General features: G+C 38.3%; 1 protein-coding gene across 12 annotated transcripts in view; it reads right to left on the reverse strand.

The window, feature by feature from the left end:
* Positions 1-9,977: 9,977 nt before the first annotated feature.
* Positions 9,978-26,541, reverse strand: part of CTNND2 (catenin delta 2) — a 629,184-nt gene continuing 612,620 nt past the window's right edge. For 10 of the 12 annotated variants that reach the window (XM_032683409.1, XM_032683400.1, XM_032683389.1 and 7 more), the window contains 4 exons: positions 25,993-26,119; positions 21,769-21,900; positions 14,887-14,960; positions 9,978-13,507 (listed from right to left, as the gene is read on the reverse strand). In XM_032683409.1, the coding sequence (XP_032539300.1) occupies positions 13,247-13,507; positions 14,887-14,960; positions 21,769-21,900; positions 25,993-26,119 (594 nt within the window). In that variant the 3' untranslated portion in view covers positions 9,978-13,246. Of the gene's footprint in view, positions 13,508-14,886; positions 14,961-19,106; positions 21,095-21,768; positions 21,901-25,992; positions 26,120-26,541 lie in introns of those variants that run through there. The other 2 variants (XR_004356187.1, XM_032683448.1) reach the window with 2 other exon arrangements.

The following is a 26,541-nucleotide window of genomic DNA, read 5'->3' on the forward strand; positions in this document are numbered from 1 at the left end:
TCGATGTGTTAGACAGTTTCATGACAGGAGAAAGTGGAAAGCTTGCTGTATGTATTTTCTTGAAAATGTAGAGAAAAAAGACAGCTACTGGAATGGTCTTTGTAGAAACGGAAAAGGTACATGCTCATGGAATGAGAACAAGCAAGCTGTTTTGGAGAATTTTGTATGTGCCACCTTTACCAAAAAAGGTGCTCAAAAGTGAGAAAATATGACGAGGACTACCACAGAACATGCTATAACATAATGAGATGAAAAAGCTTGTGATGGCGTATGTTAGCTAAATGTTAACAATGGCAACACTTTTTATGCAGGAAGGAGTTAGAGTACTTGGAAGACTGAAGCCTTGAAAGGAAGTGAAAGGCATCATCCACAAATGAGAGCAAAAGACAAGGCCTTAGAGGATGCAGTTTTAATAACTCTTTCTGATAATTTTTTCATTGCACCTTAGCTCTGTGGTGTAAGTGTAGATCAGATTGACTCTGTTCTTTAAAGCTTGTGTAGGAAATCAGTGTGCTTCAATTTCTGGAAATGCTGCTATTTAGTTGATCAAATAGTTGGCTGCACTGTGAAAGACAAAAAAAAAAAAAAGAAGAAATAGAATATTGAGTTCAGGTTTTTCCAGACAAAGACAAGTTGGGGGATTAAAGAAAAAAGGCAGAACTTCGTTTGGGTGGCATATATGTACCTCAGGACTGTATTAGTAGGATAGTCCTAAAGTAACAGGGAAACAGACAATTGTGAGAGAGGTCATAGAACTCGCATTCAAATGGGATTTAGGAGCAAGTATATTTGTAGGAGATGATTGGCTACAGGCATGGTAAAGAAACCTGTGAATGTTGCTAACTCTAACCATGGAAAAGCGTATGACAGAAGAACTTTAAGGATTTTTGATTCTTCTCTAGAACCTCTGTCATTATAAAAAATATTGTACCCTTTGGGAATACAAAACACAGGAGAAATGTATTTGGCTTCTCAGACACAGGCAAATAACTTGTATTACAGACATGTTCAGTTTCCTCATCTCATAGAAAAAAATGCAGTCTGTATGTATGCAAAGAATACATCTAGACAGACAGTAGGGTGTCTTTGGTTCTCTCACCAATATTTTGAAGCCTCAAAGAGCTTTGTTTCAACATCTTCCATGCTCAAGTTTATGACCACATCGATCTAATTTTGGCCATCAGTCAGGCTGCATGTTAAATTCTTCATAAGACAAATGTCATATTGTCTACTTTAACACTTTTACTGCTGGGCAAAAGGGAGTGAAAACTGGATGTAAAAGCTAGACTTTTTAAATTAAGAGTTCACAGAACTTACCAAATCCTTGATTTGTTCTGCATACTGCCACCAAGTACTGGCTTTGGGCTTCTTGTTTGTTTTGGGATGTGATTTTGTGTGTAGGCAATCCACTACCCTACCAGCTCAGCTCTAAGATACAGCATGGTATTCTCATGATGATTTTCTCTTACAGACATCTGTTGAAAGATAAAACCCTTGGAAATAGAGCTCTGTCTTCAAGCTGTTAACTCTGTGACTAGATACTGCCTTGTCAGTTCTCTAGTAAGTTATATATTATTTTGGTTTCTGTAATTATTTCTATAACATTAATCTATCTTACAGTTCACATCAAAAGCCATGGATTTTGCTCACACTGTTTTTCTGCAAGAAGAAACAATTCTTTAATATGCAAATCAGAGTGGCAAAATTAGATGAATGTAGTCAGCATGCCCTTGAAGGAAAGAAAGGCTTTTATGAAAAACTCAAGGTTACAGTTATGTTCCTAAGTGTGATGAAAAAGCTACTTAACCCTTTAGTACAGAAAAGGGGAAAATTGATTTCTCATGAAACAGAAATTATTCTTGTGTAAGATATAAACAAAAAATGGGCGCTAAATTAGTGGGAGGGATGATATGCAGAAACTGAACCGTCATTTTGAAAAATGCTGCAGGCTTATCTTTCTTATTTTTTTGGACAAAATGCACATTCAAACTCTAGTCAACATGGTAAAACAACCTGCCCTCATACACACACTGCAGGAATCCATCTGGAAAAGACAAAAGAAGTCTTCCTAGGGTAACAGGTGTTAGATTTGGCAAATACAATTTAATTCAGTTACATCACTGTAAAAGGATTGTGAACCATAAGGTTTGAAGCTTGACATGTGATACAGCCATACAGATTCTTCATAGTTTGCTATGCAGAACAAGGCATGGAAGGTATTTCTAATGACTGTATTTTTCCTTCAGGACTGAAAAGCAATACTGACTTATTGAAATTTATAAAACTCTCTTCAACAAGTCCCTATGCATCTGCTTTTCAAAAAACACAGATTTAGAGGAAAAGCTCGATTAAAATGGATGTTTGTCCTAATTCAGAACTTCTTCTTCCTCCAGCCTACATCATGTCTGCAGTGTCCAAAACCAGAGATGCTCCCTGCAACACCAAGTGTTTATTGACTTTGATTGGATGAGTAAGAGAATTTTGGAACTAAACTTGACCCAGACCAAAGAGTTCTAGGCACCCTCTGATGTAAATCCAGTGTTAGGATCTCGTTTTTGCTTTTATGAAGACATTTAAGACAGTTTTATACAGAACAGATCTCCAGTGTCTCTTGAACTTTATGAATTGATCACATGTCATCCCTGATGCTGCCTGAAAGCAATAGAAAGTCAGTTATGCATTATTTGATTATCACTGTAAGGCATAAATGTCTTCACTGAATTAATAGAAATTGCAGACAAATATTCTGTTTCCAGAAAAATCAATATAATCCATATTGTACTATTTAGCTCCATCAGCGTTAAGGAAATTCAATAATAAGGCAAATCAATTATCAAGCATATAAAAAGAACATTTATCATTCTTTCAGGGCACAATAATAACAGAATAAAGAACACAAATGAAAACAACAGTATTTGATCTCTTCTATCTACACTAATTTCTGTCTATATTTTAAAGTGTCTGTCCTAATCAGAGTTAGCTTCATCAGGCCATAAGCAAAGCAACTTCCATTCTGCTTTTAGAAAACTGAGGTCAAGAAGGAAGGTTGGATATAGAAGAATGTCCACCTGATCAAGTACAATATTTTCATTATCTTCTGGAGATCTCCTCTGATAGAATTAGCCTTCAACAGGGCTTTTCCTCCACAGGCTACTGAGTCCTTTCCCATTGTATTCCAGCATGAAGGAATGCCATGAGATCCTCACCTATAAACCCATTTTTGAGGTCCTCACCTATAAAGTCACAGTCATACGTGTGTTAGGGAAAAGTAACTCCCCTTCTGATGACCTTTTATGCTGGGGCAGACTCAGAGGCTACACTGATTTACAGGTCTTGGATACTGTCTGTGCTGCACACCAACAACTGGGCAACATCTCCTGATTCTTGATGTAGTTTTAGCAAGATCTTACACATGTGAAGAATAGACACACATTCAGACCTAAGCTCATTTTCCTGCTCTAAGCTTGCCAGGCCTGAGAAATTTCAGACCAGACCTCCTTCTGCCCAGAGCATCCTCTTCTGGTATCCCTCCAGTGAGGGAAAACACAGTATCTCCCTCACATATCTGCTGTTAACCAAGTTAACATCCAGTCTCTGTTAATTTTCCTCAGGTTGCTTGGCCTGTAGGCACATCCATGCTCTGTAATGGATGTCAACTTGGCCTTGGATGCAGCTCATGTCCTCCTTTCCTCGCTTATCACAGGCTGTTCATGCCTTAATCTGCAACTGTTTAATTGGTTATACTTTATCCCTCCTGTATTTGAATGAGTATTTTTGCTCGTGCTGACTGCTGACACCACACAATTTGCAAGGCTAAACAAAACCTCATCTAAGACATATAAATACTACGATGGCCAAAGAAAGATGGATAACAGAGTTGCTGTTAAAAAAGTTTCTAAGATAATTTTTGCACATACTGCTAAAATGAGCTAAAAGACCAGACAAATCCAGAGAAGGCTTGAGGCTTAAAGCATTGTTACTATTATAAATCTTAAAACTTACTATTACTATAGAAATACATCATTGCCACTAATATCATTTTTGTTTGACAGCCTTGCAGTCATTGGCCTGTCTCTGTACCATTGTCTGAGCTCAGTGAAGTCTTGGTTCCCCACGGCTCTCAGCTCTCGTGCCTCTGCCAGTGCCATCCATGCTTGGGACAAGCCCTCTTGTTGTCCTGCCACCACCCAGATCCAGCCACTCATTGGAACTGCGCCAGAGGACAAGCTGCTGCAAAGCTCTGGGCAGTTCCATCTGCTCTGGGGCAGTAAGAGTGGCTGGTGTCTCCCGGACTGAGTAAAGGCACGAAAACGCACAGCAAACTGTGTGTCCAGCTTAGCAGGCAGCTGTGCAAAGACCTGACAGACTCAGTGCACATCTGCCTCTCCTGCAGGCATGCTGCCTATCATTCCTTTCTGTGATGAGAGGAACTCTCTTTCCAGAGGGCACTCTAAAGGATCTCAGAATCTTTGCATCTTTGCCTTGCAAGTCTCTTCCATTACACCAAACTGGTTTGACTTAAACCTCAGCTAACTTCAGTTCCTGGTGGCACTATTTCGTGTCTTGCTTATTGACCCAGGTACAGTAAATAGTCAAGTCTGCAAGGACATGATTGGCAGTAACAGGAGCAGCAGGTACATTTAGGGAGGTTGCTAATAAAACACTAGCTTCAGCACCCTTACAGGCAGGGGAACAAAATCAAGCTGAAAACTTTTTTGCATTCAATAAGCTGATTTCTCCCTTTGCCACAGCACATCCATTGGCATTGGAGCCCTCACATCAAAATAAAAGTAGAGCTAAGATGTCATTAGATGGTTTTAGATGCTCCTAGTTCCAGGTGGTGATTTATTTCAAATAGCACGTTGGGACAGTCACATCCCCTTTCTTCTCTTCTATCCCTATGTGGGGTGGACAAAGGAAGGAGCAGGAGTTCAGCTGTGACAAGACAAAAATCTGCTGTTTTGCTTCCCAAACACATACCTCTTTCAGACAGTTCAGGAAAATATTGTTGACCTTTGGTGGGGCTCCATCAGTACCTTGACAGATGGTCTTGTGAGAGGCAGTAAGTGCCATCAACGAGGCACAGAGTAAATCCCTGAAAATAAGAGAGTCTCAGCCTTTCTGGGTTAATTCATGATTTCTGGACATGGTATCGAAAACACAATAAAAGACTATACAGTTAATTTCCCACTTTTTACATCCCTCAGTTCAGCAGATCAGGCTTAGCTGTGACTGAAGTTCTGGTTTATAAAACTGCTTTTGTTTTTTTAAATGGAAGTTAATACAGCAGACAAACATCGTATTTAAACTGTGGCATGGCAGAGACAAGATGAATGGCAGCCATCATTTGTCACTTTACAAAGCAGCTCCACAATTTTCCTGTCTTTTAACACCTCTTTAACCTTAATTTTGCTGATTTGCACAGTCATTAATTAACTATGTATGGTATACACAACTGATAGACCTGGAATTTCACGGTCTATTAGGGTACATAATTTGCATTTATGTCACAGTGTTGTTAAACCAAATCATTATGTTAAACTACACATATACATCAAATTTTAGGAAGTCAAACCAACTGATTATTGAAAGTAAAAAAAAAAAAGGGCAAAAAAGCCCAAATCACAGACCTTAGCTCTGGGAAGGATAGCTTGCATTTCCCCTCCATTAACAACTGCAGCTCTAAATCTCTTGGTCTCAGGCTTGCCCATATGCTAGCAGAGAGCCTTTCTCTTCATTGGGGACTGTGGCATAACCTATGGGCAGTGCCTCCTCACTCTGGCAGTCTGTAGCCTCTTGCCCAAACATCTCATTATGTGCCCAGACCAGAGCCTCACTTACAGCTGTGAGCTGTTGGCCAAGCTTTAGTGCACCAGCAAACCACACATATTTAACAATTTTATCATATTCAGAGCACATAATTATCAGTTTCTACTAATTGAGATTTTTTTTCTACATTATCATCAGCTGTGACTGCAAGAGCAGAATGAGTTGCTGAGATGCAAGCATTGGCTCTGCACCTGGGTTTTGGTAACTGGAATGGACCAAATGGCACTATTGAAAAGGAAATTGAAGAAAACAAAGAAAAAAATAGCTATCCTGTTAAACCATTCTAACTAAAGGCAGATAGTGATGGGATAAGGGGAGTGGTATTAAACTAAGAGAGAGAAAATTTAGATTAAATGTTAGAAATTATTTTCTGTGAGGGTAGTGAGACACTGGAAGAGGTTGCTCAGAGAAGCTCTGGATGCCCCATCCCTGAAAGGGTTCAAGGACAGATTGGATGGGGCTCTGAGCAACCTGGTCTAGTGGAAGGTGTCCTGGCCCATGGAGGGAGTTTGGAGTAGATGATATTTAAGGTCCCCTTCAACACAAACCATTCTATGATACTGTGAAGTGTTACATTGCTAAAAAAGGACCAGGAGAAAAAAACCCAAACAGATGACCTCTTAAACCATTCTAACTTAAAGTAACGCAAAAATCTGGACAGGAAAGCCCCTGCTGGAGCTGCAGGAGCAGCGTAAGGCAGCAATGCCTGGTCTGAGTGTCTTGAAGCTGCAGCTCTGCCAGAGCTCTCTGGTTGGTCCCAGCACTTCTGCCCTGCCAAGGTCTAAGATGCTTCTGTCTACTTTTACCCACTGTTGCAGGCCCTTGACCCCCACCTTCCTCCCCATCTGGGGGGCTCCCACAGGCTGTGGGCTGCCCCACACACTGCCACAGCTTGCCCCACTCATCCCTGCAGTGGAGGGTATCTGAAAGGCAGTGAGTCTTTTCAGAGCAGCTTTTGCACAGCTCACTCTTTTCACTTTTGACTGAGTGCTGGTGTGTATGTGTAACAGGAGGCTGATACTTCAAAGAATGAACCACTCTGTTTTTTCTTTCCTGTGATGACAAGCCTGCAGTGGTAGCCAGGGTTTTGGAAGTGGTGGCTGTCACATTTGACAATGTGGCTGTTATTTGACATGTTTTGATTTGCTTAATGCTGCTACAACACTATGGTAGTGAGTGGCCCTTTGCACACATCCACAGACCTTGGGCAGAAACAAAAGCAACACAAAACATTGTTGAAATATTGCATTTAGTACAAATTCTCCTCCCCTCCTACCACCCCAATCAAAAAGTCAAAGCCAGAGAAGCTTAGAGGAAAAGGTTGTGGTTTGTTTTTTGTTGTTGTTGTTGTTGGTTTTTTGTTTTTTGAGGGAAGGGTGAAAGTGTCTTTTTGAATGGAGTTATATTTGCTATGGAAGATGTTAGGCTTCATATGGTAGATGCTTTTTTTTTTCTCTATCTCAGTGGATGACAGAGGTAAAAATTGATTGTGTCTGTACACATTCTCTGCTAGAAATTTTCTCTTCAGCCCTGATGTTATTAAACAAATTACTGTCATGACATGTTCTGCCTATGTAACATTAATGTAAAGTTTTCTGCCTATGTAACATTAATGTAAAATAAATTATGTAAAAATCCACCTCCATAGCCAGTGGGCTATGTATAAATGAAAAGACTTGTGTGAGCTACTAATTTAATTGAATTTATGAAAAATAGTGAATCAGCAAGCCACTGCTATTTTGCTTTCCTAGGTTTAGTGGCAAGTTTCAGATTTTACCCATTTGGAAAAGAAAGGTATTTCAGTGTCTGGAACTGCTCATCCGACTACTGAAATTAACTGCAACAATCAGTCACTGTGAGTACTTTTTATCTATGTCACTCTCTGAAAGTAGTGAAAATAAAAGTGCAGAGAGGCAAAGGTTCTACAGTAAATTTTGACAGACAGGTACCAGGAAATAACTTGGGTTTTTTTCTCCTGTTAGCTATTAGAAGGTTGCAGCCTTTGATGTGCTGGTAAGAGTGACCTTGATGTGTACATCCTTTGAGAAGGTTGTACCAGTTCTTCACGTGTTGTCACTTTGGGCCTGGTAAAGCTGGTGGAAATCTTTCCAGGGATTTCTGTGGGCTTTAAAATTAGGTGTAAGCTAAACATTTACATGTTGTAAGAGTTTAGCATGCGCTTTCTTCTGGCCAAGCAATACAAATGCTCAAAGAGAGAAGAAACTGCTTTTAAAATTGTATTAAAAATACTACAGTGAGTTTGATTGAGAATTAGGTTTAAGAATAACACGTTGGCATGGTGTCTTGCTAGAGTACTGTACCCAACTAGCACCAGCATCCATGCATGTACCTTGCTGGACTTGCAGAGGACTGTGGTGTGCCAGTCTTTTGACCGATGCGTCCCAGTCAAGATGGTGCAAAACGCAGGTGGAGCATTGTTGGGGGCAGAACTTGAAATGCTTGTGTTACATGGAGCTGTTTGGTTTGGCCCTCAGAAGAGTGGAGCATGAGTTAGAAGCAAATGCTCCTAACTCAGGTTATGAAAAGATGTGCAATAGTCATGGCTTTTCTCACTTGTCTTCTAAAACAGCCTGGAAGGTGGGAATGCCCCTCTCATAACAGGTATCAGCAGCAGCCTTCAATCCCCTTGCCTGGGGATGAAAATCAAATCTCTCAGCACAAATATCTGAAACTGGCTTTAGGCTACTATTTAAAAACTGTCTAGTTCCCTGGAAAAGAGCCAGGACTGCAGAGTTCTTCAGTAGATGTTGGTGCCCATCTGTCCTCCAGGGAAAACGCTGGGCTTCAAATCGGAAGTGGCTGTAGCTGCTCGACAGCCCAGCCCTGGCAGCATTCAGCATGAGTGGCCATCAGACACTCACCTGTATCACATATTGCCCAGCTGAGAGTAAAGGGCCTTGCAAGCTGGGTCCTTGATGGGATTGCCCCCATGTTCACCATGCCTGTGTATCTGTTTGGGGGACCACACTCTGCTACTGAGGATGACAAGGCAAGGGGGCGGGTTTGCAAAAAGTGTTGTTTCAACCCAGTCTGAAAGGCTTGGACCTAAAGATTTTTACCAAGAGACTCATCCGTCCCTCCTCTCTTTCAGAGCAGTAAGCAGTCTCTGCCCCTATGCTCAACATCTGCTGGCTGAAGCTGGAAGTGCCTGACACTGACCTGTGACTTCCCTTTGCTGCTCGCTCTCACTTTTCTAGGATAAAGCTTCATGTACATCACATTGCTGCTATTAAATGTTCATTTCATTAACTTATTGGTAATATTTGATGATCTTGGTGCATAAAATCTCTTGGGTCCATTCCACTGTTAGTAATTTTGGATGTACATCCACCTTCGTGAACAAACTCCAAGCATTTTTAAGTCCTTTGTTTGTTTCCTCCCTCTGCTTTGGATTGCTGTCTCCCTCTGCTTTGGATTGCTGTCTCCCTCTCTCCTGCTCCTCCCCATGATGCAAACAATAACGTTAAACTCTCTGCCTGCTGGCAGGAGAGGATGAGTAACAGTGATGGAGGAGCTGAGGAAGCCTCCTTTACAGTGCATTGGCTTGTATGGTCTGTGCTGTGCCAAGATAGAAAAATTTAAGTCAGCATTTCTGATTTGAATTGTAAGTCTCCCTGGCAAGATGCTTCTACAGGCTCATGCAACTCAGGAAACAATTATTCCTGAGCCTTTACATGCACTGCACGCTGGGATTTCCAGCAATGCACAAGTAAATCACTGTTTCACTCTTCGGTTCTTGACTGTGGTCTATGCAACCTGTGGCCAAGATCATTTTTTTACAGCATATTCCTAACCAGTGGCACCAGCCTTGAGGTTTTCAGTGGTTTTTGTAAGTGTAGATAAACTCTCTGCAAGTGGTGGCAGCTGAGCTCTTGCAGCCATAACAAGGGGTGAACTGGGTGTTCTTCTCAAAAATACCTTTCCCCTTGGCTGGCTGTTGTAGAGTAGGTTGTGGTCATCAACCTGGTGCAGAGGGAGGGGGCAGTGAATGACTTAAGAGCTGAAAGTAAGCTATCTGATTCATATTTAAAATATATAAATGGCAAGGATTTGTTTGCTGTGTGAAGCTAGGCATCGATCTATGGAATCAACTTCTGAGTTTAAACATACTGCACTATGACCAGCGATTCTCCACAATACAGTAGGATTTATTAATAGAAAATACGTCAATGAGTTTGTCTTTGTACATGTTAGCAACATGTACAGTGAAACACATTTTTTTCTCAATCTATATTGTTATAATTCTTTTGTGTTATCTGACATAACCATTTATATTTTGGGCTTAAATATGTTATTTGTCAAAATGTACTTTCAGTGTTAATATACCTTTAAAATCATAGTTTATCTTTTAAATATTGAATTCTTTTTTTTCCCTCAAATCAATATTGCTCATGTTAGTGCAAATTTGTTAATCTTGAGATAGGTTAACCATTCCTTCCAGACCATAAACAGCATTTAATAAAACAGTGAGATTTATATAGCTCTACACAGCTGAACAAGATTCTAATACGAAGCTTGTTAAAAAAAAAATCCAACATTTTACAGTACATTAATTGCATTTTATACATTTTTTGGGAACAGTTTTGTTTCTTCTCTATTTCTGTGTGTGATCTAGTACAAGAATGAAGGGAACAGCAATAGATAATGATACTTTCCTCAATATTAAAAAGAATGCATCATATATATCTTGCTCAGTATGGCGATAGTGTTGGATTTCCAAGCCTGGAAAAGAAGCCAGGTAATTCAACACCTTCTCAAAACTCAGTACAGCAAGAGTGAATGTTATCAGTCTGAGCACTTGCCACTACAGAAGAATGGAAACAAACCAACACAAATTATAGACAAAAGGTATTTTATGTCATGTCATCGATCCAGAATCTCTCACTTGAGCAATGGTCAACATTTGACTCCAAGTAATTCCTAAGAGGAGCTGAAAGAGGGCAATGTGGGCATTTCAGTAATTTGAAGAATGGATATATATTCAACTTACAATAACCTCCTGTCCTAAGAACTTCAAACAGAACAATGCATCCCCTTAGCCTGTTGGCAAACCTGTGTCTGGAGAACTGTACCAGCCTGGTGTTTATCAGGCAGTCAAGAAGAACTTCCAGTTGCGAGTGACATTCTTTATTAAAAAAAAGTTTTTATACTGAAAATGTGCTTTGTTCAAAAGAGCACTGCAAATGTCACTTATTAAAATCAATGTAATAAATAAAATATAAACAACCTGTGTCCAAAACTATGAATAGTATTTTTATCTACCTCACTATACATCTGGCCCACTGTGCCCCTCCCACCCACCCTTTCTTAAATTTTTTAAAAATTTTTTTGCATGCGATTTTTTCCCTCTGTTTACTACAAAGAGCAAAGGTTACATATCGTACACTGGGAAAAGCTGCCAAAAAGATTAAACTATAGTCCTAGATTACTGATAAATCATTTCTACATCACAATACCTGCCTGCATGAACTACTCGGGCTGCATCCTATAGAGTGAGAGACTTCTCCCCCTGTGCACAGCCAGAAGTGTGCCAGGTGATATTAAGACTACTACAATGACTAATCACAGAAATGTTTGCAACCTAAAACAAATTCCTTATTTGTAATTTAAGCAATTTAAAACTACTCCATTTGTGGTGGGTCTTATACTCTGAAAACTGTATGCTGAACCGTTGCCTGAATCACACAAATTAGTAAATGCTTGATTCTTTTCTTTCCTTCCAAAATCACAAGAGCTAAAATGAATATGCCTGTTCTTGTGGCCTCCTAGCCTAGATAACTTTTCTTTTTAAATTAAAAAAAAAAAAAAATTCTGTCCCTTACATTTTTTAGAATTTTACTTTAAATGTACAGATATGGTCTTTATTTCAGTATTTGAGGAATGTGTTCTGAGTATTGGATTTTCTTTTTGGTATGGGTTAAAATAAATGATTGTCCTAATGGTTCAGGAATTAGACCCTTTTGTAGTCTAAAGAGTTTGAGAAGTACAGACTTGTGTCTGTTGGGTCTTTGTTTTTCATTCCCTCAGGGAGATGGCAAGATCAAACTCTGCCTTCCTTGAGCACTTACTGGTTGGTGGCTGGAGAGTAATGAAATTTCCTCAAGAGAAGATCAAGAGATGCTATTTTAATGAAAATGGCACCTAAGGGTGATGAAGTCAGAGAAAAAAAATTGGTTACTCCATCTTTTGTGAGCATGTGGTCTAACAGTGTTGAATTTCTATCAATGGTTACAAAAGTGAGTAAGGGAAAGCACATACTGGAGTTTCCACTGTTTAAAAGAACTGAAAATCAAACAAAAATTGAAGCTTAACAAGGAGAACATCGGATGGAAAGAAGTCTTACGCCACGCAAACACACACTCAAATACACGCACACAGAATACTATGCATACGTGGACACACACAAGTAAGAATGTGTATTTGTATGGTAGGTTCTTGGAAATAGACATTCTTAGCAAGTATGGATGACAGATCAATTGTAATTTATTTTCTTTTAACACTGTATCATCATAAAGAAAACTGGTATAAATGAAAAAAATCTATTTCAAATATCTACATCTAAAATTTTAGGCAGTGAAAAAGCACTTCGTTGACAAGGAGTGTGGAATGATGAATGTTAGTTGTCAGAAATTGCTGAATGCCTTTTTTTTTTAGTTGCCACAAACAAATTCACATATCAGAACAAACAATACTGCTAAATATTCCTTTTTGTTTTTTTGATTTTTTTTTTGATTTTTTTTTTGTTAAAACGCACCGGGGAAAAGAAAACAAAAAACTGGAAATTCATACATCTTTCAAAATTTGAAACTGAAGCAATATTTAGAACCATAGATGAAGAAACACTGTGGCATTGGTGTAATATACACAATGCACCTTTTTTTTATCTGTAATGTACATCAAATACTTTACAACAATGCATTAACAAAAGGCAAGAAATATCTTGCTGTACAGAGGAAACCCCAAATGCAACTTGAAGCCTAGATTCACAATGAATGAGGATATTAAACAAAGTGTGAGAAGCTGTTCCCCATAAAGTATGTATGCTGCTCAGTAACTTGTGCTTAACTCTTGACCCACATCCACTGTCATGTTCGTCCTCCTTCCTTCAGCCACATTCAATATACAGGACTGAACTTTAGACTCTACAGGTCAACAGTAAAGTTGGCCCACACTGTAAAATATATATATGTATATATATATTTCTTTCTAATTACTCCCAGGTTTAGCCTTCATATCTTTTAGCCTTCTAAAAAAAAATCTCTTAATTTTTTCCATACTGGTTATCTGTGCCTTCCTATGGAACAGGCTTTAACAAACTAAATTTGCAGGAAAAAAAAATGTCTTGTGGTATGCATGCACATGCACAGTTCCTGGAGCTTTTGTATCTGCCTAAGTCTCAAACCCAGGAGTCGGGAGAGGCTGGATAGTGGCTTGTTTCGTAGTTAAGTTCACTATAGGGACGAGCAGCTGAATAGAAGTCGACGTAGTTGCCAGTTGACTTTAGTCCCAGGTGCATGTTGTATTCACTTGCAGGTGGACGATGATGCACTTGGTCCTCAAAGAAGGACTCATCATAGTTTCTTGTTGAATTCTGAAATGGTTGATATGGTTCATAATCTTTTCTGCTGGGCTCCTGTGGAACTGGCTGTGTTGAAACCTGAAAGACAGCAACACCCACAGCTTGTTAGATACAACTCATTGTGGGCAACAGGATGGAAGGAGTAAATCTTACATATGTTCATTGTGCTTGAAATACGAAGTTGTGCATTATCTTAACATCTGCTCAAGGTATTGCTTAGTAGTAAATTAATTCCACAGCTCTGCCTTGTCATTTTATTTCCTTATGTGCAATAGTATTATTATTATTATTCAAATATATTTATTATTTAATATTATTACTGCTAAAGATGCTGCTTTATGTCAAAAGTAGTTTATGCAGCATAGCTTATAGTTACTTTCATAGCTACAATCTGTGTATAACTGGCAGCTATATAGTGCAAATATTGGTAACAAAAACTCAGCCTTGAAGAATTTGAATGGAAGCAATATACACTTCAAAGATGCTAAACATTTTGCAGCTGTCTTTGACAGAAGTGAGATTTAGGGGGCAGGTGACACTGTATCCTTAAAACCATTTACAGTCTTCAGGACAGTCACATGAGAAAACGTCAAGCAAAGTGCCCTGAAATGGGTTCTTGTGTTACTGTTAAGCAGAACCATCTTCTTACCACCTCCTCAACACTTCAAGTTGACAATCTTGTGTCGTTGTACATTCCAGCTAGTTGCCTTGAAACTGAAATGTTTATGATAAGCAGGAAAAAAAATCTCAGATGGTTCCCTAAACTAAGGTTGCCATAAAACTTTTTTCATACAGCCCTAGTGAATCTCTGTTTTCATAGTTGGGACTTTATTAAAATTTGAAATGTATAAACACATGCTGACTATCTTAGGAGACTATCTTTCACTTTATGCCACCTCTATAAGTTTGGGCAGACTTTGTGATTACAAAATAATGTAGCCTGTAAATCTTCATAAAGTCATCACTGCAAATATTGATTCTCAGACACCGATGTCAGAAGACTTTGAGGATTCTGCTGATTCTGCAAGAGTTAGTAATGCTCCAAGATGACAGGAACAGTTGCACTGCTATGGCCTAAACTCTGCAATATTTGTTCAAAACACGCCTGTATTGGACTCTATGCACACAGTACAAAAGATTGCTTAAGTTCACTACCTTTCACAGTCCCACAAGTGATCTTACAAATTTGGGCCCAATATTAGAACTGCACAAGTGAGCATAACTACTCTACTTTCTATTTCTAGTACCTCTATCAAGGTGTACAGGACTTTCAGGACCTCCATTTCATTTCATGTATTCAAACACAGGTGTTTAATTTGAGCGTAGAAAAAATCTACAGGAAGAAGTCTGTTTGTATGAGATTTTTTTAATTTGTGATATTTTTCTTCATTTCCATATAAGATGTTGCACTGGTCTTTTGCCATCTGGAACAGTAACATTTTAGTCTCTGTACTTACCTGGTTATGTTTTATATCTTCAGCAGGTGCACCATACGAATTCCTGTACAAAGTTGAGATTCCAGTGTTCTGAGCTGGAGAGAGAAAAAAGGAAGGAAAAATCAGGTTTACCAAACATACCTCTTTGGCCTCAAAGGGAATTCTTAAGGCTTCATTAAATACATCATACAGTGTTGGTTTCCCACACACCAAAGTCTTTAAAAGCATCTGCAGACTTCTCTTTTCCTCTCACTAAACAGTCATCATATTTGCTTTGGTGTACATACATGTCCTTGGTATACACTTATTAATGCTGACAGGCTCTGTGTCATGTTCACATCAATCTTGTGTGCTTCATATATATAAATCAACAAAATAATTTCATATACAGCTATCATTCAATAATATATTTCAGGTTAGAGATGGGATTCTATATCACACATATACTAAACAGGTAGCACTTGTAAATATTGAGATTGAGAAACATTTCAGTTCTTTCAGTTCTTTCACTTCTGTTGGATGATGTGGATTACCAATTATTAATTGATATAGTAGTGATTTTTCTACTTCATGAACTTATTCATGCAAAAAGTGGTTAAATGCAAGTGAAAAAGGAGTTATGCAAAAAAGTAATATGTAGTTATACTGAAGAGGTCTTGCCAAGGGGGTCTGAAATCCACTACTACTGTCACTGTTGTCACTTTCTTCTCAGATGTCCTACTACTGAAATGCACAGACAAAACCAAGATATGAGTTTGAAATCTTAAGTAATTCTAAAGACAATGAGGATATAAACATTTAATTTTGCAAAAATTTATTTCCCACTTTGTCCCAAAAAAACCCTTACAAAAACCTTAGAATTTTCCTTGCAAAGCTGACTCCACTGATCACTGTGATTTGGCTATCTAGCTGAAGCTTACTTTGCTGGTAGGACTCAAAAGATTGTAGCTATTTCTCATATTTGAAAGACCATGAAGGTAGCCTTTTGTGTGGCTGCTGCACACTATTAATGCATTATTAACTTTCCAGACATTATAACCAACGATTGGATGCTGTCATGAGGACTCTTACTACAAAAGCACAGGCCTGAAAGTAAAAATTGAGTAGTTGTCAATCAGAGTCATCAGTGGAACTGAAACATGTTGATTGCGACTTCTCTTATGTCCTTGCAATGGTATAAAACCTGGAGGCACCTCTTAGGGGGCTAGGACTGAGCATCAGAGCTGAAAGCTGGATATGGGATCCATGCTAGTCACATCACTAAGAAGAACCACAGTTACTGAAGGTGTAAACAGTCTTTCTTCCTTTGGCAACATGCTAGCATGGACCCCTGCATGTAAAACTGCCTCTACCTTTCCCCTCACACCCTTTCTGGAGAAAGGAATGGCATGGCCTTCACTCAAAGTTGACTGGAATATGCCAATTCTGATCTTCACATCAGGGATGAATTCCATGTTGAGGGTATAATTTTTGTCAGCACTGTTCCATGTTGCTTCTTTTCAGATCTCAGACGATGTTGTTAAAGATCTCCAGCATATTTGTGAAAACAGGATAAAGACAGGGCTTATATGGCGGAGTGATAAGCTCTAACAGCTGGAAAAAGAGATTTTTCACTTCATAACCATTAACTGGTAGGGGTGAAAAAAACTCTTGTGTCTTGAAGAGCTGGATGCAATTAGTAAAAAAAAGTGTATAGTCTTATGTAAGAAATAGAGAAGAGCTCTGGAGGCCATTGGTATTAGGAGTTCACATCAGCATTGCTCTTTCTGGTGCATCTCATGACAGCATTACTATCAGTAGTACAACTGACAGATCTTTCCTTGATATCATCTTTTTTATGCCTTTTTTTTTTCTGATTTTCTTGCTTGCCCCACAAAGTGCTAGAAGAACTTGGGTTATACAAATTCCTCTTCTCATGATCTAAAGATACCCAGTGTTTCAGCTATCCATTTTGTGAAGTCCTAGATCTTGAAAAAAGATGAAAGTGTCTTTCAGTGTGTTGGACTGCCATAGATGGAGGAAGAACTTCTTGTAACCACCTTGTTTTCATGTATACAAATTACAAGATAAGCAGGTTCGATGTTTCATGCATGCAAATTTCTAGTCAGACAGGGCAACATTGTGCATGGTTGTTTGATGTCAAGAGTAAAAGACTGGTATAAGGTGCACCATCTGAGGGTTTTATGAAGAATCTGATGAAAAATAGCAAACTGGACACATGCTAGTTTGTACGTTGTTTCTGCAGGCAATCAGAGAGACCTTAAGAGGAGGGTCACGACCCTTCCATACAGATATATAAAAAGGCATATGGTACATACGTGCTGCTAACAGCCATGACTATCATAAAACCAGAAATAGTTCACAGTTGGTGCATAGCTGTCCAATGCACTCTTGTGACATTTGCACTGATATGGTCACAAATGTCACATGCCGGATGGAAGATTTATGGTCTCCCAGATCCCACATTCTGCGACGGAAAATGGATAATATCAGCTTATGAAAATAGCTGCAAGCTCTGGGTTGCTGATTTCACTGCAGTGATGTGGATGAAAATTCAAACAACCTACTATTCTTTTCTTAATGTAACAAAAACAGTGAGACATAAAGTGCTTGAAAATAAATGCCAAGAGTTCAAGAATAAGAAATCTTGGCTTAGGCTATCTTAGAGGTTGAGATAATTCTGTTTCTGGAGGAAATGTTAGTGAAGCAATGTAGCTGCTAGCAGTGCACGCAGCCCTGCTCCACTACCCACTTCTGAACATGAAGGTGGCATCCCTGGGAACTCCATTTCTGCTCTGCCATGCTTCAGTGAGCAGTTGACTTTTGCTGTCCAAAAACAGAGAGTAGACATAAAAGAAAGGAGAGAATGAGCTAGATGAATGGACAGATATTGTGTGGTGAGTATCTGATTTGCCCTGTTAATATGGTGTATGTACCATCATAATAAAGTTGTAAAACAGACAGAAAGAGAGGTTAATGAAAAAAATTTTTTTTAAAGCATGGCAAGAGAAGGGAAAGGAGTAAAAGGAGTAAGAAATGGGGATTTTCTTGCAGCCACACTTCTTTGCAGAGATGTGAGAACTGTAGCTGCAGATGAAATTAATTAAGCAGTGATCAGTGCGAGTGTTTATGTATATATTTTATGCATTATCTAAATATCCATACATGATAGTACTGAAGACATATCTTTTACTAGGCAAAATTGTGAGAGTTCTAAAATGAGTACTGTTATCAACCTGCAGTACTTTGTGGTTGCATTGCATAATGAACATTACAGAAAAATACCTTTCTTTCTTCCCCTGAACAGTTTTCAAGGTGATACATGTTAAAAAAAAGTCATACAGTTCCTCACAGGAGTCTTCTTTAAAGTTGACAACAGCTTTGAAAATTATGTTACTCAGTGGTTTATGTGATAAAAGTGTCACTGATCAAAGTTATCCTCATATGCCCCAGTCACTTGATTCATGATGTAACATTCAGCTTTCAAATGTTGTATTTATTCTAAACACATTTACAGACACTTTGAAATAGCAAGATACTAGCCTTTTGCCCTCAGAAACACAAACCGATAACAAGAAAGGAGAGGTCAGCTGGCCACATAGTCATCCTCCTCTGGTATTTCACAAACTGCTTTTTCTGCTATAAGCAGCAGGTGTCTACTTTATAAAATTTATTTTAGGACAGTAAAGGAAAATGCTTCTGTGCCTCACAAATCTTAGGTAACAGAGATCATCGCCTGTCACTATCACTGGCACCTTCCCGCACAGTGACAAACGAGGTAAGGTCATGAGAAAGGTTACAGGGTATTCTGGTTTCTTAAAGCAATAATAAGTTCAAGTAGCCTGAGCACCTAGCTATTGTAACACTTGATGGGGGGTGGTTATGTTCTGAATGTGCAGGGACTTGCCAGTAAGTTTAAATAATAAAAGTATTGATGATTGATTCTTTACAGCCAAAAGAAAAATAAACTAATCAGAAGGTTTTTCTGCAGCTGGAAGTGAAGACACAGTGTGTAGACTATGATGCACATATTAGTTCAGTGAGGGAACTAAGAAAGTAAAAGAAACTTCAAAGGAGTCCTATGGCAGTATACAGGAACCTTATCTTCCCTGTTCTGAAGGAAAACATCATGGTATAGATGATATTATCACATACACATTTAGTTCCCTTTTTTTTTAATGGAATATAACAGTTTTTATCTTAAAAATATACTTTAGGTGACAAAATTTTATTATTGCTTATTATTATCTACAGAGAGGAGAAAATGGACAGTAAATATAAAAAGCCTCATAAACCCATGAAGAGAGCAATGAGAACTTTGATATTGTGCCTCTAGTTTTTTAGCTAACCCTGTGAAATCAATATAAGTTATCATCTTCAGCCAAACTCTGTACTTCATAGTTTCTTCATTTTTCCCAGAGGTTTCCTGACAACTCCCCACAACGGCAGGAAGCCAACATTTCTACTTTGAAAATCCATCAAAAAACCTCCATTTCAGTCCCAGTCAAGAGGTCATTAAATTTTTGAACTATAAACTGAGAAGAGCTTTGGAGAAGAGCATGGAGACAGTCATGGATAAATTGGAACTACAGCTGTGGCTCTACATTCTGTATAAATCCATAAGTCAAAGAAAGCTCTGTGTAATACATCAGCTTAACAAAAAAACAGAAGAGCAGATCATAAGTATATGCCAGGTGAAACCTGAAAAAACATTCATCTAAGTCCCATCTAAGTGGATGTAGCAGCTGCAATGCACTGTCTGATGCACAAAAGGAAACACAGGCATTGCAATGAACTTGCTACATGAACTTATATGAGGCCATTCAGTAAAGTAAAAATCTCACAAAAATCACAAACACTGATTTTAGATTTTTCTTTAATCAAATATTTATTATTTAATGAGCTACAATTAAGTTACACAAATGTTATGTTGAATGTTGACGAGCAAGAATCCTGTGATTTTCTTTTGTTCTTAAAATGGTGCTTAATTTGAGCTTAGACCAAATGAGCAGAGATTTGGTGATCTGAAAGAGAGAGAAAGTTATTTGTTAATTCCATATTTATTTGTACATTGGTCATGTAAGATTGTGAAATATTATTACATTTTTTGATTCAAATTTAGTTTTTTTTTTCCTCACTGAGCTCAATAGCTGGAAAGACAGTTCATAGCTGAGTGTGATGCTGAAAGTTTCAGGTTTCCTTATTAAAAGCCCACCCAAATAATCAATAGAAACAGACAAAAACAAGGTGATATTAAAGGAAAACACAATGCAAAAATCAAAGGGGAGCAAAGGTTGCTGGGGCAGTAGAAACCTCATAATCTGAAAATTATATTGCAAGAGAAAGGAAACAAGGGAAACAGGAATGGGAGAAGAAAAACCCTACAGTAAAAAAAACAAAATGAAAAGGGATGGGGAAAATGAAAAGCTCATTTTTTTTTAATGTGTGGAGGGAGACAAGACTATCTGCAAGGAAACACAAATTTTCAACATGGAGGCACTGCTTTTGGTGAACTTTCTGATATAATTTGCTAGTCTAAATTTGCAGATAGAGCTAGGACAAAATACTAATGTTTCTGCCTTTTCCTTTTCAGCTTGATGCTGTTATTCCTGAGATTCACCCTTCATGGGTCCTTGACAAATGACTGAAAAAACTGCAGCCCTGTCCTCCATAATCAGACAAGTAAGGACCACTCAAGTGTTTTAGAGAACTACCTTGTGCAGTGACTGTGAAACACTCAAAACATTACAGATACATAAAATGCAGTACCTTGACTGAATCTTCCGCACACTCCCTTAGGACCCTGCAGAAGCCATTCAGGATACTCCTAATTCCTGCGTTTTCCAGATGCTCTTAACTGTCATTCCTCTCTTCAGATTTTCACTTTCATGCTAATTAATGTTCCATATTGCATTTTCACACAAATTCCAAGTCCGGCCTTCAGGTTTTGCTTACACAATCACATATGACACAGTAGATGCAGTATGAGTATCTTCATATCCTGAATACAGTCTTGGAAGCTAGTATGGATGGTTCGATGCTGAGTCAGCATGTTCCTGGTGTCCCCAGTGAGCTGAGGAACACAAAGGCAGCCCATTCTGCCTCTGTGGAAGACCACTGCAGAGGGTTTGGGAGAAGGCATTCAGAAAGTGCAGAGTGACCCCTCACTGTGATTTTTTTGCTTGCCCTGAAGCAGCATTTGGAGAAGAGCACACCATGATGTTTGGCACTATATAAATGTGACAAAATGTTCAATAATAATTATAAAAGCCTTGTACAGTGGTGATGGAGACAACATGTATTTTGCAAGAGAATTCATGAAGCCGTGCAGCACACGGCAAAGCACTCAAAATTTTCTAATTACTGAAATGCTAACAGATTAATGAGCTCACCGGGGAAAAGAAGCCTTCAATGAAACCTGCAACAGATGCCACAACATACAGAGAAAATTACTGCATTTAAATCACCCCAGATGAGATGGATAGACTTTACAAACAGGTACAAATTTCCTAGGAATGACTGATACACAAAATAAGCTAACTGATCTCAGAAACCCATTCCCTGCAAAAAACAGATGTTAGGGATCACTGCACATGCTCAACTATACCAGTTAATTCAAAGTGATCAACCAACTTCCTTCTGAAATGAAAACAAACGTAAAATTGAAAAAGATAAGTAAAATTTTTAGAGCCACTCTTCTGTGAAGAAACATAGTCTTTACATATAATTTTCACATAGCATTGTATTCATTCAAATATATCTTCACTTGTATTTCTCAAGGTGGCTAAAACCTTGGAATCAACCAAAGCAGGTTTACTCTATTCCAGTAAACCCAGCCAAGCCTATAAAATCAGTGGTCTATCACAGATGATTTTTGCATATGCTATGCAAGCATAATCTCACCTGTCATGGTGTCTTTTCTAGAAGTGTGTTCTCCCTTGTTTCCATGGTAAGTGGCGTTGGTTCCAGTTGATTCATAGTCTGTTTTTCTTTCTTTTAGGCTGATCATTTCCCGAGGTGAGGCTGGGGCACTTGCTGGATGACAAAAATTGATTTTCTTTTTTTTTACCATATATGACTGAATGTAGTGTCTAACTCTAGAGCAAACATTTTAGTAAAGTTTATAACTGTTAGCATTCTAACATGAAACTGATTGAAGAAACACTACCACATTATGGAGGAAAAGAAAAGGTGCTGTTATTTCAAGTGCAAGGCAAATCTATTCATTGGACAATCAACTGCAAACATAATTTTCTCTCTAAATGTTTAATTCTTTTTCACTTACATCCAATGTCTAAGACAATTATTATGGAAAAAAAGCACAACAATATTTTTTTTATCCTTTTGGTTTTCAATTTCTTTAACTTGTCAAAACTGTCTGGTAAAGGCACTTCCATTTTTTCCCTCAAAATGGTTACTTTATTTCTGTTGAAAAGACTGCTAACTTTCAACTCTGTGGAAAAACCCTTATAAAATGGTTTATTCGCTTTTTTCTTGAAAATAAATAAACCAATTAAATTATTCTATTTGGTGAAGGAAAGGAAAGAAAGGTAAGAAAGGAAAGGTGTTCTTTTATAGAAAACATACAGCAAAGAACATCTAACACTTTAAGGTAACTCAATTTCTGCCTTTAAATATCTATATATGAACAACTGCCATTGAAACAACTGCTACTTTAACCTATTTTTATTAAAACAAAATCCTTCATAACCTATTCTTATGGTATGGCTAAAAGGAGGAGAGTATACGTGATGAGGAAGAGAACTGGGTTTCATACTCGAGTCTCAAGCACTGGAGAATGTGAAAGGTGATCAGTGGCACTAATCATGAAGCCTTAGAGCTTGTGATGCTTAGCAATAGGAAAAACGTAAAGGAAAAAAATAATGGTTGTCAAAACTGACTTCAGTCTAGGTGTTGGTAGACAAAGTGCACTTTCCCTGTTGTGGAGGGCAGGAGAAGGGGTACAGGGTGAGCAGCAGAGCCCCCCAGAGCCTTGTGAGGGCAGAGTCACACAAAAAACCCTAAAATGCTGGTGCTTCCTTTCACATACTCTCCTGTCTCCACCCAGATATTTGCTGTATCAAAAGAACCTCAAAAGCAGTAACGTCTTTGTTTAAAAAGAAGGAAAAGAAAATATTTAAAAGTGTGAGACAAACTCATTTGTGAAGCTTGACCTTGAATTGTATCTTTCAGCATCTGTTATATTTTCAGTTAAGGAACAGAGAAGCATTTGTACTAAACTAAGGAGTAGGGAAGCACCAGTAATGTTGAATTCTGCTTCAATTGGTTATGCTGGCCCTGGCCTCTAAATTTACAGAGCAAATGTAGGTGATAGTTTTTTATGAAGCCATTAGAACTGAGAATTGCTTTTAAACTGTTTGTCAATAGTGATGTAAATCTAAAGCTGATAATCCAGCAGATACAAAGAAGCATGACATTAAACTACCAAATCAGCTCATAGCAGCTTGAGTCTAGTGGGGAACAAACCAGAATGCAACTCTTGAAAGAGCTGCTAACTGAGGGACACACTTGTTTCATATACCCTGGCAATGATTTTAAACACTCTGGTGTCTTGAACAAAATTGACTGATACAGAAAAAAACATCTCTTTCTGTTCCCTGTGGGAATTATCTCTCCTCATGGGAGGACAACTGCTTTTAGGCAAGTGTTAAAATGCAGAAGCACCCTCTTGCAGAGTTTTTACTGGAAGCAAACATAAAATCATGGGTAGATACTAGACTGAAAACTGATATCATGGTTTTCTCTCTTATTATTAAAGGACACAGAAAAGAATATAGAGCTCACTACTCAAGTTTAAGCACGTTATCACCAAGTCCTATGCGTGAATGGGATGTTGTGAGTTCATTTACTTCAACTCTTTACCCCAAGGTAGGATCCAGTATAACAAAATAATTCTTGACAGGTTTTAATCTAAAGCTAAAGATCTCTAATGACAGAGATCACATAACTGCTCCAAGCAGTCTGTTCCAGTGCTTTCTTTCCCCACTGTTAGGAAACGTTCCCTTATGTCTAGCCTGACTCCATGCTGCTTGTTATTTCCATTTGTCTGCTATGGAAGTAGAAAAAAGTTCATGCCGTTTCTCTTCATAGCTGGCTCTTATGTGTTTGAACACTTGGTGTGTACCTCTTCCCACTGTCCCTATCTCATGCCTCTTTTACTTGAGTTAAATAAGTACAGTCCATTCAGTGTAATCTCATATCCTGATTTCTCCATCTTCCAATTCATGTGTGCAACTGACTAAAATCCCTAAATCATTTCTAAAGAACTTTCATGTAGCCAGATATTCTCCTTTATTTGTAAAGGACTGGATCTTTTTTTTTCCCTTTGAACATTATCTCCAGTTTCTCAGGATCAGACTGAATTTCAATAATGCCCTTCAAAGAACATGAGTTTCTCCCAGGTTCATGCGACCCACAAAGCTAACAGGCATCTTTTGCATATTATCTGGGTCATTACTGAAACCACTGAAGAGTACTGGACCCAGGAAAACCTCCAAGCAAAGCATTCTTCTATTTTGGCAATAAGCAATCCCCTTTCTTTGTGAATCGTTTTCAGTCATGCCATTACCACACGTGATATTTTCTGAACTGTTCACTAGCTTGCCCTAGCTTACCTATAAAAACATTCTGTGAAAGAGTCTTAGTGATTACAGTAGATTGTACTTACTGACTATTCTTTCCACAAAGTGCTTTAAGTATGTTGTAGCAGGCATTCAGGTTGATTTAACAAGAACAAACAGTATTGAATCAATGTTTTTATTTGATATGGATACTACCAGACACACAGCAAGTTACACTACTATTTAAAACTAGATATTCCCAGAGTTAAGTAGTATCTTACGTTCCTACCACCTTTGCGGTGCTCAGGTTGTGATTATTTGTTCCACCAATTTTCTAGAATGACATTGAGCTGACCAGTATATAATGATATCGGCTCTTTTTCCTTCATAACCAGCCACTACTATTTGTCCTTTCCCAGTCTTATAATAACTGATGATGGCAGTAAAATTTCATCCAAAAATTTAGAGTAACAGAAGTGAGGAGACAGTTCTGGCAAGAGACAAAACTAAGATGTCAGGGCCAGACATTTCAAGTACTTTGCACTTACAGTCAAAATGAGATTTTGGAGAAGAAAAAAATGGAGTAGCAGTCCTTTATGGACTTGTGCAATGACAGATTTTGAAAACAGAATAGCAACTTTCACTGTACTTCTGGCTACATTTTCAAATCTCTTCTGTGGTTGTTCTGCAGGACTAAAGTGCAGCTTCTAGACAATTAGCAAAACAATTTTCTTAAAACCCAAACTATGGCACAGTGCTAATGACAATAATAAGCTTGGCCAATTTTAATCCTAAACTCTTGGTGTACCTTTGGAATGACAGCATTTGATTGAACAAGTAGCAAAAAAGCACACTGAAAGACTGACAGTTACACTCTGTTTATGTTCAAAGTTTTTCACTGGGAATGGCTTTATCTAATCAAGGTACGTTCTACCTTAGAATAAGATGAGGGGAAGATTACCTGATTTCTGAATAGCAAAATTAATTTACACTATTGCATAAGTTGAGATTCATTGAGTTGATAATAGCTGGTTTAAATATGCTGTCAATTTTACATGAAGACCTGTAGCCAAACTTTTGTGAAACGTACATACGCATATGTATGCACACATACCCAGAATAAAAGCTGACAAAAAGTAATGTGGATCCTTCAGCTTCTGCTAAGTGTGCAGAATGACCATAAACAACATAGTGGCTTTCATGACTAGCAAAGTGAGTTACAGAATTTCCTTGTGCTACTAATGGACACCATTGCCCTTAGATGGAGTCAGGTAATCCCAAAAACACGTCATGAGAATTTATAACAGAAAGTTCTGGAATATTCTTTCTGCTGTAAAACTTTAAAAGTTGCTAATAATAAAATAAAATAAGATTACAAAGATTTCCTGTTTTGAACAGATAATTTAGGTAAGAGTAAAGAATATGCTTTGTGTCCTTCCACCACAGTTAAAAATAAATCCAGATGTCAGTGACATGGCTTAAAGAAGAAAAACGATAGTGATGGATTACGTCTGTCTTTACTTCAGTCCTGAAAACCTGCTCTTACCTGAGCGGTTGTTAGGAGACATGCGCACGGGAGAGATGGAGGGCGTGCGTGATGAAGAGTACGGTCTTTGCCGATCCCTTTCTATTGTTGAAGATGAGGCTACAAAGTGATACTGTGACCATCCGTCCTGCAACATCAAACATCAGGCCAACAGTCAGCGAAAACGCCATACAGTTTCCCATGTCAAGTACAGAGTATTTTCCGCTAGTATTTTCAGTACGGATAGAAGTAGACTACTGACTTCTTCCTGCCACTGGGTGGCAAATATTCTTAGTGGTGCAGGATACGATGTGCTGACTGTACTGACACAGCAGGAGAAAAAATAAAATGTAGAAAGTTCTGTAAAATAACACATTTCAGAAATACTCCAATTCATAACAACTTTTTAGGCTATTTGTTTAATAGTTTTGTCTTTTTCCACGCCTCTATTTTCACACTGCAAATGGCATTCTGGCTTGAAGTCACTTCCATTTTATAAGGAAGTTTTGGAGTAGTAGGTAGGAAAGCCCCAGGATTACCAAACTGGACATCTATTTAGCTTAGTTATAC

This window comes from Chiroxiphia lanceolata, chromosome 1 (genome assembly GCF_009829145.1).
Source record: "Chiroxiphia lanceolata isolate bChiLan1 chromosome 1, bChiLan1.pri, whole genome shotgun sequence".
In the NCBI taxonomy this organism is placed as follows: Eukaryota; Metazoa; Chordata; class Aves; order Passeriformes; family Pipridae; genus Chiroxiphia; species Chiroxiphia lanceolata.